Below are 13,441 nucleotides of genomic sequence, written 5' to 3'. Positions count from 1 at the left end.
CAGTATTAGTAGGCAGAAGGGAATTTTTGGAAAGGCATTGGAACATTCTTCTCCCCCTCCCCCCCCCCCCCCCCACACAGTGATGGGGGAAGCAGGGTGTGACACGGGGAAAAATAAAACAAGCACCATTTCTTTTGTAGATTTAAGACAGGTTGTTCAGCATTGCATGGTTTGGCTGATCATTTGAAACCTGAAAATGCCTTTTGTAAAGGGCACCATTGGAATCAGTGAGGTTATTCAAGAATAGAATCAAAACTGAAGCCAGAATCTCTGCAAAGTACAAGCTAAATGAAGCCTGCTTTCAATTAGTTTTAAGCAATGCCCTAACCAAGCGGTTGGTCAACCTGCTCACAGGCCTCTGGAGAAAGATCACTTCGAGACTAGTAGGATGTCAATCCTTTTGTTCGTAAAAAGGGCACCAACCAACCATTCATTTTTCCTGAGTTTGTAGAAAGCACAGACCCAGAGGCTCGGAACCATTACACTGAAGCTGGAACCAGACGGGATTAGATTTTAAATTAAGAGTTTGGTGAGCAGGACATTAACAAAACCATCTTAACAAGTGAAAACCTTGACTAAATTCAGTTCAACCAAAAAAAAGTGCACAAGTCTAGTTTGGATTTTAATTGGCCAAATTAAGTGATTTCGCCCATGTCCAATAAATGATTATTTTTAACCATTAGTTAAGAGAAGTGGCCGAGATTAAAGTTAATGATGGTGGAAAAACAAAAGTAGGTAGTAGATATGGCAAAAGAGGGGAGTTGGGAGAGGACAGGGGTTGATCAGCACTAAAAACAAATTTCAAAAAATTCAAAAACTTGCACTTGAAAATGAAGTTGGTTTTGATAAATGAGCCTGAAGTTTTGCTGTAAATGGAGGCACAAATACACAAGACCGCCCTCTGATACTGAAAGTGCAATGACATGTTGGGCAGTTCGATGTTATTGGTAATTTCCATCACATTCCAATTGAATAAAGTGGATATAATTTGCGTCGAGGTTTAACTGACAGTTCTGGTCAAGTTGCAGAGTGGAACAACTGGGGTCATATTCAATATAGACCGGAGCTACTTTAATGGGAACCACTTTTCACAAAAAAAACCTCTTACACACCACAATGACAGAACATTCCTACATTACGACAGCACCGCAAAAAATACACTTCATTGGCTATAAAGCACTTTGGGATGTCGAGGTTGTGAAAGGCACTATATAAATGCAAGTCTTCTTTCCTCTTGCAATGCATCAAAAAAAGGTACCATCGCTTATCACTTGATTACGTGGAGGAAGTGACCGAGTGCTTCTCTTCTAAACACCCCCTCCCACCCATTAAGATTTGCCAAGCATTTCTCCCCCCCCCACCATGATGTTACTGCTCCTCTAATTCTACTGGAAAACTCCAGCTTAACATGGCCTTGAACTCCTTGTGGAACAGCCATTCGTTCAGGAAAGGCTTTATGGTCTTTTTCCTTAATGGCATCCACCCAAGAATTTGTTTAAATCTAACACTCCAACATACCACAATCCATTACAACAAATGTCACCAACCTTCTACTAAAAATTAACATTTATCAAATCAGTTCTTAAGGACATTAATTTCTAGTTGAGTTGTGATCTTAAAGGTGCCCATACACAAACCGCTATTTAAATTAAAGCAAAAAACACTACGCAATTTCCAGCCTACTCAGCTTAATGGTGCATTCTTTCCAAGAACAGGTCAATGGTCATTTTCACTCAGATGTGATAAACAATTGGGATTGCAGGCTGGAATAGCATTAGTCCCAGTGTTGCCCGATTGTTGGTTTTATTAAAAAGGTCACCATCCTGTTGGAAGCAGCAACGTGCATCAATTAGGTCACAATTTCCATGCAATAGCATTCATTTATAAACTGTTTCTTTGCCTTCCACCATGAAGCTTTTCACCCAGCTCTACTTTTTCAGTTCCCTCTTCCCTTAAATGCAGCAATTCCAAGGGAAAAAGTGGACAGACTCTAGTACCTTGACTGAGCAGCCATTATGTATGCCAATATAGTGAGCATCAGCAGGCCATTGGACAGAGAACCCAAGAACAAAAAGTGGATGCCTCGACTTCCAGCACACAATAAATACACGCACAGACTCAATTCAAAACTGGAATGGGAATCTGGACTGCTTGTTCCTCTCCCTGTCCTGGGGACACAGCCATTTATAGTACCCTCACTTTATTGCTACCTGGCAGAGGTCAGCCAACATAGTTCAGACAGTGGGTCAAAATGAAAAGTGAGCGTACTAGAACTAAACATTTATGGATAAAACACAGGTTAATGTTTTAGCTATATACCCTTCTTCAGAAATCAACAAGCAAGTCTCTTTGTAAGGTGGAAGATACCCCCAATAAGGGAGGAATCCATTCTCCAGCCCCAACTTTCTTTTCACTATGGATGACTGTACCTCCTTACTTCCAACCTTCACCAGTGCATGCTCTAGGCTCGGTGCTTCTTCCTTGAACTGCAGCAGAACCAGTTCCCATCCACCAATGTCCTTCACCTGGAACAACTTTTAACTCCACTCACTTCCTCCAGATAAAAAAGGTCACCGAGAACCCACACGGGTACCGATCATACTCAGGCTCCCTCCATTACTAATGTTGATGCCACCTCCCTGCTCTAGTTCCAAGAACGATATAGGCTTTCAATTTCCACCCATTCCTCATCCTTGCATGATTTAGGTCAGATCCTTGCCTTTTGGAACTAATTCTCAGTTTCAGTCTTTCAAGAGATAATTAGAAGCAAACCTATACGCACAACTATATAGGATTGTTTCGTTCCATTCCACTTACTTCGTGAAAAGACTACATTGCTTTGCTCTTCCCACATCACTATCCAGGGTCTCCAATGCCCAGATTTTAAATTGCTCCACCATTGACGACTATGCCAAGCCCTCCCTAAACACCTCTGCCTTTTTACCCCTCTCCCCTCCTTAAAACCTACTTGTGATCACGCTCCTGTCCTTGTATCCCCTCATGCGACTCAGCGTCAAATTTTGTTTTGATAATGCTCCTGTGAAGCACCTTGGGATTTTTACTATGTTAAAGGCGCTATAGGAATGCAAGTTGTTGTTGTAGGCGGACACGAATGTAGTACTGAGGGAGTGCTGCATTGTCAGAGGTGCCATAAGACAGAGACTCCATCTACCCCGCTCAGGTAGATTTAAAAGATCTCATCACTATTTGAAGTGCAGGGGACATTTTTCTGTTCTTGGCACCTGTCCCTCAACCAACACCATCAAAAACATTAACTGGGTATTATTTCATTGCTGTTTGTGGGACATTGCTTTGTGCAAATTGGCTGCTGCATTACAACAGTAACTACATTTCAAAAAGTGCTTCATTGGTTGAGAAACCCACCCACCCTACCCAATGTAAACTGGGAAAAACTCACCTAAACTGTAGGTTTAAAAATGAAGGGAAATAAATCAGGTTTGAACAGTTAAAAAAATTACATTGTGGTACTTATTAGAAAATGACAATCAAAGTAACATGTTCTATATTACTACCATGCAATTGGGTCAGAAGCAATACTCAAATGTGATCTCCCCAAGCAGGTGTTGTTAAACACTCACTGAACCTTTCACAAAGCAGGTGCACAACTCATATCTTCCAGTCTGAAAGAGTGGAACCAGTGTAGAGTGACTTAATGGGGGTTTGTACCGGCACCTGGCATGCATGCTTTAATTAAAGTTGCAGTCTGGTTCAGGAGGGGGGGGGGGGAAAAGGTACCCAAGTCATAAAATGCTATGCATGAATCAGCTTTAATAAGCTGAAGCCATTATCTTTTGACATATTCACATGGCTGGTTTCAGTGCTGTAATATTCTAGGATACCAAGTCTTCATCAAGTGTCAACTTGGCAGCACTCACCCAAGTCAAAAGGTTGTTGGTTCAAGTTCCCCAGGACTCCAGTACATAGCCCAAGTTGGGACTTCAAATGGTGTACTGAGTGCGCTGCATTGTCTCAACTGCCATTTTTCAGATCATAGATTAAACCAAAGCCTTATCGAACATACAAGATCCAATAGCACTATTCAAAAAACAGTAGGATGTTTTCCCCAGTGTCTTTTGCAAAATTCCTTCCATCTCATTGCAGTTTGTGGGGCCTTGCTGTGCACAAAATGGCTGCTACATTTGCCTACACAGTGATTGCAATAGGGAAGAGATACAAGTTACCGTAGCAACACAGCAGCTTGGGCCTTTGTGTGGCAAGGTGCAGCATGGCATAATCTCTACAGAAGTAGACAGAAGGATTTTCTGCTTTGGACGTTTTTAAATAAATAATGAAGCAAGTGCCAGGCCATCAGTACTTGGAATGCACAAATAGCATAGACCACACACAGAAACCATCCCATTTGTGACTGGGCCTAGAAGTATTTTCTGTATCCCACATGGCTCAAGTGCAAGTACTGTCTTATGGTTTAGGCATTGTTAACTATGCATGAAGCAAAATTTATTCTTGCTGAACATATCCCAGTATGTTTTTTTTTTAAATAAATGGAATGCAAGATAAAACTACTAACCAACCTAATGATGTTGGTAGAAAAATGAGTCAGGACAAAATTAGGAGTTCAGAGGATTTACTGTGGCGGTACCACCGAGTTAATCTAGCTAATTGTATATAATTCCCTTTAACGATGTTCTAACACCAGCCGACACCATTGTGTTGAGCATTACTGGGTTTTGTATATAGGGTTTTGCATGTATGGGGCGTGGCCCATTTAAGAGCGCGGGCAAATGCGATGACGTCACGTCGCACATCACGTGACCGCCCAAACGCAATGACGTCACATCGCGTGACCGCCCCAAGCGCGGGAAAACACGATGACGTCACATCACGTGACCACCCAAACGCGATGACGTCACGTAACCACCCCAAGCGCAGGAAACCGCGATGACGTCACGACGCAATCCACGGGCTGCCTAGGCAGTCCTCGTGGCATCCCCGTCGGGTAAAGACCTGCTCAATGGCTCTCCTGCGTCGATCTCTGTTGTTTTTGGGAATTCGTCAAATCCTACATTAAAGACCTATTCGATTGTTCTCCCGAGACGACCTCCGTTATTAGTTAGGAATATGTCAATTCCTACATTACCACAGAATTCTTCACCATGCAATAGCTTGGAGGTTTTGTTATGTTCAATTATGAAATCTCACTCCTTGGGTCACTGGTGCAGAACATTATTTACACCAAGTAATTTGGTTAGAAATTGTAGGTTACAAATGTGGTTGAAGATGCAATGCAAATTTCCTACTGTATACACAAAACTCTAAACCATGAAGAAACATGAGACAGTCAGACAGGAGCTCTTACCAGCTGCCATATGGATGAGAATACTCTGACTGGGACGCAGATTTGCAAAGTCGTAGATCATCATATAGGCGGTGACATAATTGATAGGGATAGCAGCTGCCTCTTCAAAACTCATCCCATCAGGCATCAGGAAGGTACGATTGACTGGAATTACAACCAGCTCTGACCACATTCCTCCACTGTTCATCAAAATTACCTTGTCACCAACCTGAAGAGAAACACATCCAGAGTCACAGATAGACTTATGCAAACAGCCAATAGCTTGAAGGTAAAGCACAGCATTGCATTTTGAATATGCCAAAGTATAGAGGCTGTTCATTTCTGAACCCAGATGTTAGATTACTGCCTACAACTCACTATATCCCTGCCAGCAATTATACTCATTTTAAGTTGGCTCAATTTGACAGTTATTTGCAAATTTTCATCTATGCAATTAGAAAGTGTGTGTGTGTGCCCATCATTCACTAGATATTAAACTTCAAAAGCATCTTAGACAATAAAAGGTGTGCCCTCCGCAACTGGAGCTGAAAATGTAAACGCATCAGGCAATCTGTACACTTCCTTCAACAAGCATTAAAACTTGGATTTCAGGGTCCATTTCAAATCTCGGGGATTGCCTTAAAAAGGGACAGGCCAAGCTAACTGCTAAACATTACAACTGTGCTCCAGAGCTCTGATTACCGGTGAGCAATGCCACAGGAGATCAGCTACAAATGACACTAGTGATCAGGGAAGCAGTTAAGTGGCGGTGAAAGGGAAAGGGGAGAAATTGTATCCATTTCCTAGGCTACTTCTGCATGGTCTTGAAGCACAAGATGGGGCAACAAGGAATGAGATGCCAATGCAGGAAACTTTTTTTTTTTTTTTTTTTTTTTAAATCCAGCACAGACGTGGTGCCAGTTTATCAAAAATTCCAGATAACCGAAAGCTATAGTAAAGATACGGAGAGCTGACAGCTCCGTATAAAGCAACAAACCCTGTTGCTTAGCAACAGGTGCAGAACAATGGCCACAAGTTCCAAGCGTCTCTAGCTTAGCAACAGCTGCAGCCACACCCTTGCACAGCAACAGATTGAGGAAGGCAAGTACAATATGAAGTAAAACTTACTTGAACCTACTCCTGAATTTTGCCGGTTAACCGAGATTTCTGGTTATTTAGGTGCCGGTAAATCAAAAAAGTTTCCTGTACATTGTTCATTATACTTTCTAGGAGTTTGCAGCATTTCAAACATTTTCCTTTAAATTAGGTTGTCACAACTTTTATGCACTACAGAGAAAGTACATAGCGATCTGTGACAGAACAGCAACACCTATCCTCCAGTCCCTGTGGTGCCCCACCCAGTCGCAGAAGGCATCAAGTGTACCGGTCGACACCGCGTGCTCCTTCTCCAGGGCCACCCGGGCGCAGATAAGGCCACGGAAGAGCAGCAAACAGCCAGAGTGACTGACCCCAAGGGGCCATCTTCAACCGGACATGGGTGACAATAATTAAGTTTATAACTGTATTTATTTATTTAAAAAAAGGAAACGGTTAAGCTGTTTTAATTGTGCCCTTAGGGGACACCGTCAGCCGTGGCTCAGTCAGAAGGTTGTGGGATCAAGTTCCACCTCGAGACTGGAGCACAAAAAAACCTAGGCCGACACTCCAGTGCAGTACTGAGGGAGTGTTGCAGTCTTTCAGATGAGATGTTAAACCAAGGCAACCCAGTCAGTGCCTCCTTATAGATTTAAGAAAAGGAAACACCTATCCTAGGTGGCCTGATATCTTTAGCCTTGAAAGATGATCCACTCATATTGGGGCTTTGTTGGATTGCTATAGATGCAGATAAAGCACCAGGGATCATGAAAATCTCTGACAGGATCAATCCTACCCAATGGAAGAAATCAATAACATTAATGCTAGTATAGAGAAATTTGCTATACTAATAGCCCTAATGATACAGCTACAATATGCTGACGGACCAATAGTCTGTAGCATAGTGCGATAAGATGTAGTCGGTCATTCACAATGATTCCTTCCATGTGGCTAATCTCAGACAAGACTATAGAAGGACGTTAGAGAAAGTTAACCCCACTTAGCTCAGCATTAGCTCCCCCACCCCCCAAATAGCAAATTCATCCACAATTCAGAGTATCCTAAAGCAGCAAGTGCATTACAGGTAGACTATCCTTTATCCGAAAACCTCGGGACCAGCCGAGTTTCGGATAAAGGAGAATTTCGGATTTCGGAAGGTGGGTCGGCGGGGGTCCGCGGGGGGGTCGGCGGGGGGTCGTGCGCACGACTTACGCTGACGCTCAGCGTAGGTCAGTCGGGGTCGGCGGTTGTCGGGGCTGGCGGTTGTCGGGGGGGCCGGCGGTTGTCGGGGCCGGCGGGGTCCGCGGGGGGGTCGGCGGTTGTCAGGGCCGGCGGGGGGTCGTGTGCACGACTTACCCTTTATCCGAGCTTCCGAAACCGGAACCCTCTAAAAACCGAAGGTTTTTTCGTTCGTACGCACGACTTACGCTGAAGGAAAAAACCTTCGGTTTTTAGAGGGTTTCGGTTTTCGGAAGTCCGGATAAAGGGTAGTCTACCTGTACTGCAAAAGGAAGAAAAGCCTTTTTCTTCCCCGCCCCCCCCTCCTCTACTTCCCCTCCCCCAAGCAGCTGCACCCACAGCACACTCCCAAGAAGCAGACAGATGTTTAGTGATGCTGACACTATACCACTTGAGTTAAAGAACCAGCATCTGTTCACAGCAACAAGTTTGCAATAATGAACTGGCTCACTTGGACAGATATCCTTTGTAAAAATAAGGGAAATACTCATTTTTGCAAGGAGGGTGAAAAAAAAAAAAGTTTTAAACTTAAGATCCATTATATTTTACACAACTCTAGTCTCTCATCTTCCCCCTCCTGTCATTATTGACTGCTTAAGCAGCACATCCTGCGATAAGAGTCTAATTGGGATACAATCTATTTTAACAAGCAATTTCTCTTAATTAAGCACTGCTGAATCAATACAATGAATTGTATGGATTACAGAACCAGGCAGAGTTTTCAGTTAGTTAATTTTTACACCCTCAAATCAAGCAAGCTTTTAAAAAAAAATGTTTGCTAGTGTCTCACATATCTCAAAGGATGAAATCTCTTAGTTCAGCACAGGAATCTTTTCTACATCTATCCTACAGATTTCCTTCATGATTTAAAAAATATATCACCATTTTGTTTTCCTCAGGCCCTTTTAATTGCTCAGCAATGGCCAAGCAATTTCGTTGGACCCTTTCTGCTGCCTTTGTCGCATGCATGGTGAACAAAACGGCACAGTATTCCACATTTGCTTTCACCAAGACATCAGCCGCATTGCATCAGGCCACTGAATCCTCTACCACCACATCTTGCTCAACACATTCCTGGCATTTTGCAATCATACAAAAACCTCCCAGTTTTACCAATAACCGTCTCATTGATAGTAAAATACAAACATCTTTTCAGCTTCCATTGCTCTGCCAACCTATTTATTACCATCATCTTCAGAAGCAAATCATTTAAATACTTCACTATACCACGACTCAACCAGTCTCATTTCAGTCTTACATCCATGTGCTCGGTTTAATCGGTTAGGAAACTACTAGTGGTGTACTTTAAATTCCTGTATAACCATTAGGTGTCCATATACATTTTCCACCTCAGATGATATATACTAAGATGTGTGTGTAAGATTGGTCTGCACAGTGCATTTCAAGAAGAACTATCTGAATGTTGTAGGTCAAGTATCACAAGGAATGAATCATGTATGCAACTACAAATTTAAAAACGGTTGGATACTGCAGCTAAATACTGATTAATGGCATGCTCTCTGCATTAATTGCCAGCAGTCAAACACTTAGCTAAAGTGCACTTTATGGAAAGCTTCCTTGTAATTGTAAATACACACACACAAAAAGCATCAAAGTATTCTACATTTTACAATTGGCATTCCAAAAAAGGGAACTGGAAGAGTTCCTGAGGGTGGCAAACATAACTACGTACAGTAGACAAGTGTGTACTGGGGACACATCTCCCAGTCACCATTGTCTCCTAGAACTTGTTTGATCACCTTCAGGAGTTGGAGGAATTTCCAAGAATTTTTCCTAAATTGGCCCAAGGTATTCCTGTAATTTTGTTTTGCCCATCACAGGTAATTGCATGTGTGGAGTAGGGGCAGGGCAGATGGGGTCCTGTTATGCAGAAGTTGCACTGTGGCAGTGCAGGACAGGCTTGATGGACCAGATAGTCCTTTCCTGTCCTTCATTTTGGCATGTTTGTACATTTGTGCGCACTTTCAATTGCTCAATGTGTAGAAATCTTAATGCAATTTTCCATAAAACTATTATTTTTTCCTGCAGCAAGTAGTTCCCTTAAGGTTCCCACTATAAATCAACATGAATCATGGAACCCTCCTCCTTGAGCTAAAGTTGGATTCCATGAACTCTAATCTTGCTCACATGCAGATAAAACAGTGTTGAATTGAGACTATCGCCCCCTCCTTGCCCTCCCCACCCCCATGGCTAATTACCCCTAGAGTAGCTCAACCATATAAAACAAACACAGTCAGTCTGTGCCAAGTGAACTCAATCTAAGCAGCAATACAGATGTTACAATTGGTCTCAGTGTCCCTGGGTTATTGAAGGGAAGGGTGGGAAAAGAAACTTCAGCCAGGTGACTGCTACCGATGACTTCTGCTTTAAGCATAGGTGTATGGACAACAGGCAAGAACATGACTGGCTTCCACCAATTATCCTCGCCCAGTTGAACTGCCTGCCAACACAATGGTCTGTAAACTTAAGAAATGGTGTGTATTCCATCCCACACCAAGTCTCGCTCAGCAATCACTCTTGTTTATGCCGACCTCCAATTCTAAGCCTTCACAGCCTTGCCCCTTCCCATCTCCTCTTGTCTCATCCTACAACCCCACCCCTAGAACTCACCAATCCTCCAACCGTCATCTTATGCATTTCTCCCCCATCCACCCTTTGTGGCCCTGCTATCAGCAGTTAGCCCTTGTGCTCTGGAATTCCTTTCCCCAAGCCCTCTGCCACCCTATCCTCCTTTAAAGAGCCACCTTAAAACCTGCCTCTTTGACCAAGCTTTTGGTCACCCTTCCCCATATCACCTTCATTGGTTCAGTCTCCATTTTTGTCTAATCATATCTCTGAAGCACCTTGGGACATTTTACCACATTAAAAAAAAGGCACTATATAAAATGAAAATTTGTTGCTGGGTGCCTTACATGAATAAAGTCCCCTGAATGGTACCCAATACCCATGGAAACATAATCCAGGAAGAAGCCAGCACATTCCAAAAAGTGAGCCAAATGAAATTACCCAGGGGAAAAAATTGGGTTATTGAATTGCATAACACTGTTTTTAATTATTACTACTCTTATAACAAAAAATGGGAAGTGCTAAATGTCTGCAATCAACTGCACTGCTGCAGGGAGTGCCCAGAGGTCAGGGAGATGCCTAGAGAGACTTGGCACCTCCCACTGCAGGGAGCAGAGAGAGAGAAAAACAATTAATCCCCATTCACTTTTACAGGTCTTCTACCAGCCAACTAAATGCTGCATTAACTAGAAGACAAAGCAGGTGACTTACCCAAACCACAGGTGTGAAATGTAGGGGAAAAAAGGCAAAATTAAACTTTAAGATATTCAGTTAATAGTATGACAAACAGGGAAAAAAAATCATTTAGACAAATAAAAGGGAGTCAAAAAAAAGAGCAAAGCAATCGCCAATTATTTAGAAATAATAATTGTAAAATATCAAGAGGCCTTTACACCAATATACGAGGAGGGGAGATGGTGTAGAGCCAAGAGAACAGGTCCTTCCCATTTCTATTCAACAGAAGGGAAATGATGGGAGTGGCATCATTTTCCAAACCCATTTAAAACAGATGGTGCTCCATTTTCTTTTAAGAGCAAGATACTACCAGGATAGGCATTAGAATATTTTAAATTTAATGATAGTTTAAAACTAGAATGGAGAGACGCTTCTGCAGGTCTGAATAACGTTTGCAGCCAACGATAAACCGCTTTATACGCTCACGTTATTTCTTAAATTACACGCCCCTCCTTGTAGTAGATTTAGAACAAGTCTGACTGGAACATCTATAACGGGGGAGGGAGCGAGAGAGAGTTTTGCCCGCTTTCCCCCCCCCTCATTTTAAAAAGAAAACCACAATTTGGGATTACAAACAAGGCAGACTCCCACTGCCAGAACCTGTTTTCCCCCCTGTTGGGCTTGAGAAGTTCAGGAATTACTCATGCGCAGTCCCCTCGACGCCCTGCTGTCCTCGCAGACTGGGGCGGTGGCTTAGGAGATCTGGGAGCAATGTAAAAAAAAAACGTTTTTTGTGGAAAGGGGGGGTTGGTTTTAACAGTTTGTAAGTAGGACCTTACCTTTCTGTTGGTCACATCGTCCCCGATCACTTCCACAACACCAGCGCACTCCAAGCCGGGAATCAATGGAGGGGCAGAAGGGAATCTATAAGGCACACCCTGTCTGGCTACCAAATCAGCAAAATTCAAGCCACAAGCCTTGACTCGGACTAGGATTTCACCTGATTTAGGGGTCGGGAGACCTTTCTTGACCTCCACTTTTAACTTGTCAGAGCCCCCGAAGCCAGTCAGCACAATGGCTTTGTAAGTGAGCTCTGGCTCGGGCTCTTTGGCTTCTGGCTGCGGCTCCTGCTGCTGGGGTTCTTTGACTTCTTCCACAGACATCTTTCTTTCTGATGAAACACGCAAAAAATAATAAACAAAGACAAAAAAAAACCCACCAAAAACTCCCTTCCCCCCCACCAAACCAAAGATATTATATTAGAAACTCAAAAAGAAAACCCCGGCTGAATTCGTCAGTTTCCACTGAAATGAATGAACGAACGGCTGCACGGAGAGCGAGAAAGAGTTAGCAGCAAATCTCAGCTACTCCTGGACACCGCTATTGACCGAAGTGAAAAACATGGAGCTGGAATTTAAAGCTGCAACTCGAACGTCACGGAGTCTTCAACCAGTGGCTCGATTTTTTAAAGCGTGTCACGCTTCGATTTCTCTATCATCCACTTGTAAACACATTGAAGCTCAACTAAAGTGCTGATTGCATCTAGATTTAAATACCGCTAATATATTTGCCCAATTAATATAACACAACTCAGACCTTTGAAGGGAACTTTTTTTTTATTGGTTTAGAAACACACTCCTGTGTCAAAAAATGCACCATTGACTCATTTTCATGTGATGCCCTTGTGGTTCAAAGCGGCACATGATTGTGCTGGCTCTTTCTCCTTCAAACGAGGTGAGGTTTAGTAATTATTATTTTTTTTTGCCCACCTTATAAGATAATACCTCTTTAAAAAAAAAATTCCACACACTTTATTAAAGCGATTTTCCAGGTCTATTCAAGTCTCAAGGCAATCCACGGTTTAGAAGCAGAATTAGATGTCTTTATGTTAACACAATGGGGATCACTAAAATGTAGGACGTGATAGTGACACAGTGGAATGATAGTAAAATGAGTCAATTTCCACTGTAATCTCTCCCACACAGATTTTTTTTACATTTTTTATTTACACTTGTGTTGCTTATAACAAAGGACAAGGTCTGACCCATTGTACTACTTTCTGTGGACGGTTTGCAGGACGTTTGTAAGAATGTGGCTTGTGCAATTTTTCTTTGTCAATCCACCCCTCCCCATTGTATGCAATGTCGAGTAGATGCTTTACCAGCCTTCCTGTGTGAGTGTTGACAGATCAAAATATTCCCCGGTGCCAATGCTAAAAGATTGAATTTGTGTTGTCATTCCTGCAAAATTTCAGGAATTATATACGGTTTAGTGGATAGCCAGGAATGATTGCAAGGCTAAGGGGTTCAGGCAGTGTCAGAAACTAAGACAGGGAGACTTGACATTTAAAAAATTGCCACATGTTGCCCTCCTTTGAAGACATTGGGGTAGATTTTCATTTTACTTTGGGGCATAAAACCAACATTGTGGATTGGCTGCCTGTTATAGAAACTGCCTTGTGATGAAATATATGCCTTCATCAGCCCATGTGTTTTACCTGCTTGTATTGTGTGAACCGCCCCCTTTTGT

At 42.7% G+C, this 13,441-nt stretch overlaps 1 protein-coding gene across 1 annotated transcript in view; it reads right to left on the bottom strand.

Moving 5' to 3' along the window:
- The window catches only part of vat1 (vesicle amine transport 1), a 51,756-nt gene extending 39,371 nt beyond the window's left edge, over nt 1–12,385 (bottom strand). Inside the window, exons 1-2 of the mRNA XM_085966403.1 lie at nt 11,752–12,385; nt 5,339–5,546 (exon numbers count right to left, since the gene is read on the bottom strand). Coding sequence (XP_085822529.1) covers nt 5,339–5,546; nt 11,752–12,075 — 532 coding nt within the window. The 5' untranslated portion in view covers nt 12,076–12,385. The remainder of the gene's footprint in view (nt 1–5,338; nt 5,547–11,751) is intronic.
- Between the last annotated feature and the right edge of the window lie 1,056 nt (nt 12,386–13,441).

Source organism: Somniosus microcephalus, chromosome 24 (genome assembly GCF_052327205.1).
Source record: "Somniosus microcephalus isolate GS21.2 chromosome 24, FLI_Smic_1.0, whole genome shotgun sequence".
Lineage (NCBI taxonomy): Eukaryota > Metazoa > Chordata > Chondrichthyes > Squaliformes > Somniosidae > Somniosus > Somniosus microcephalus.
Note: the sequence above shows the minus strand (reverse complement) of the source record. Positions and strands in the feature narration are given on the sequence as shown.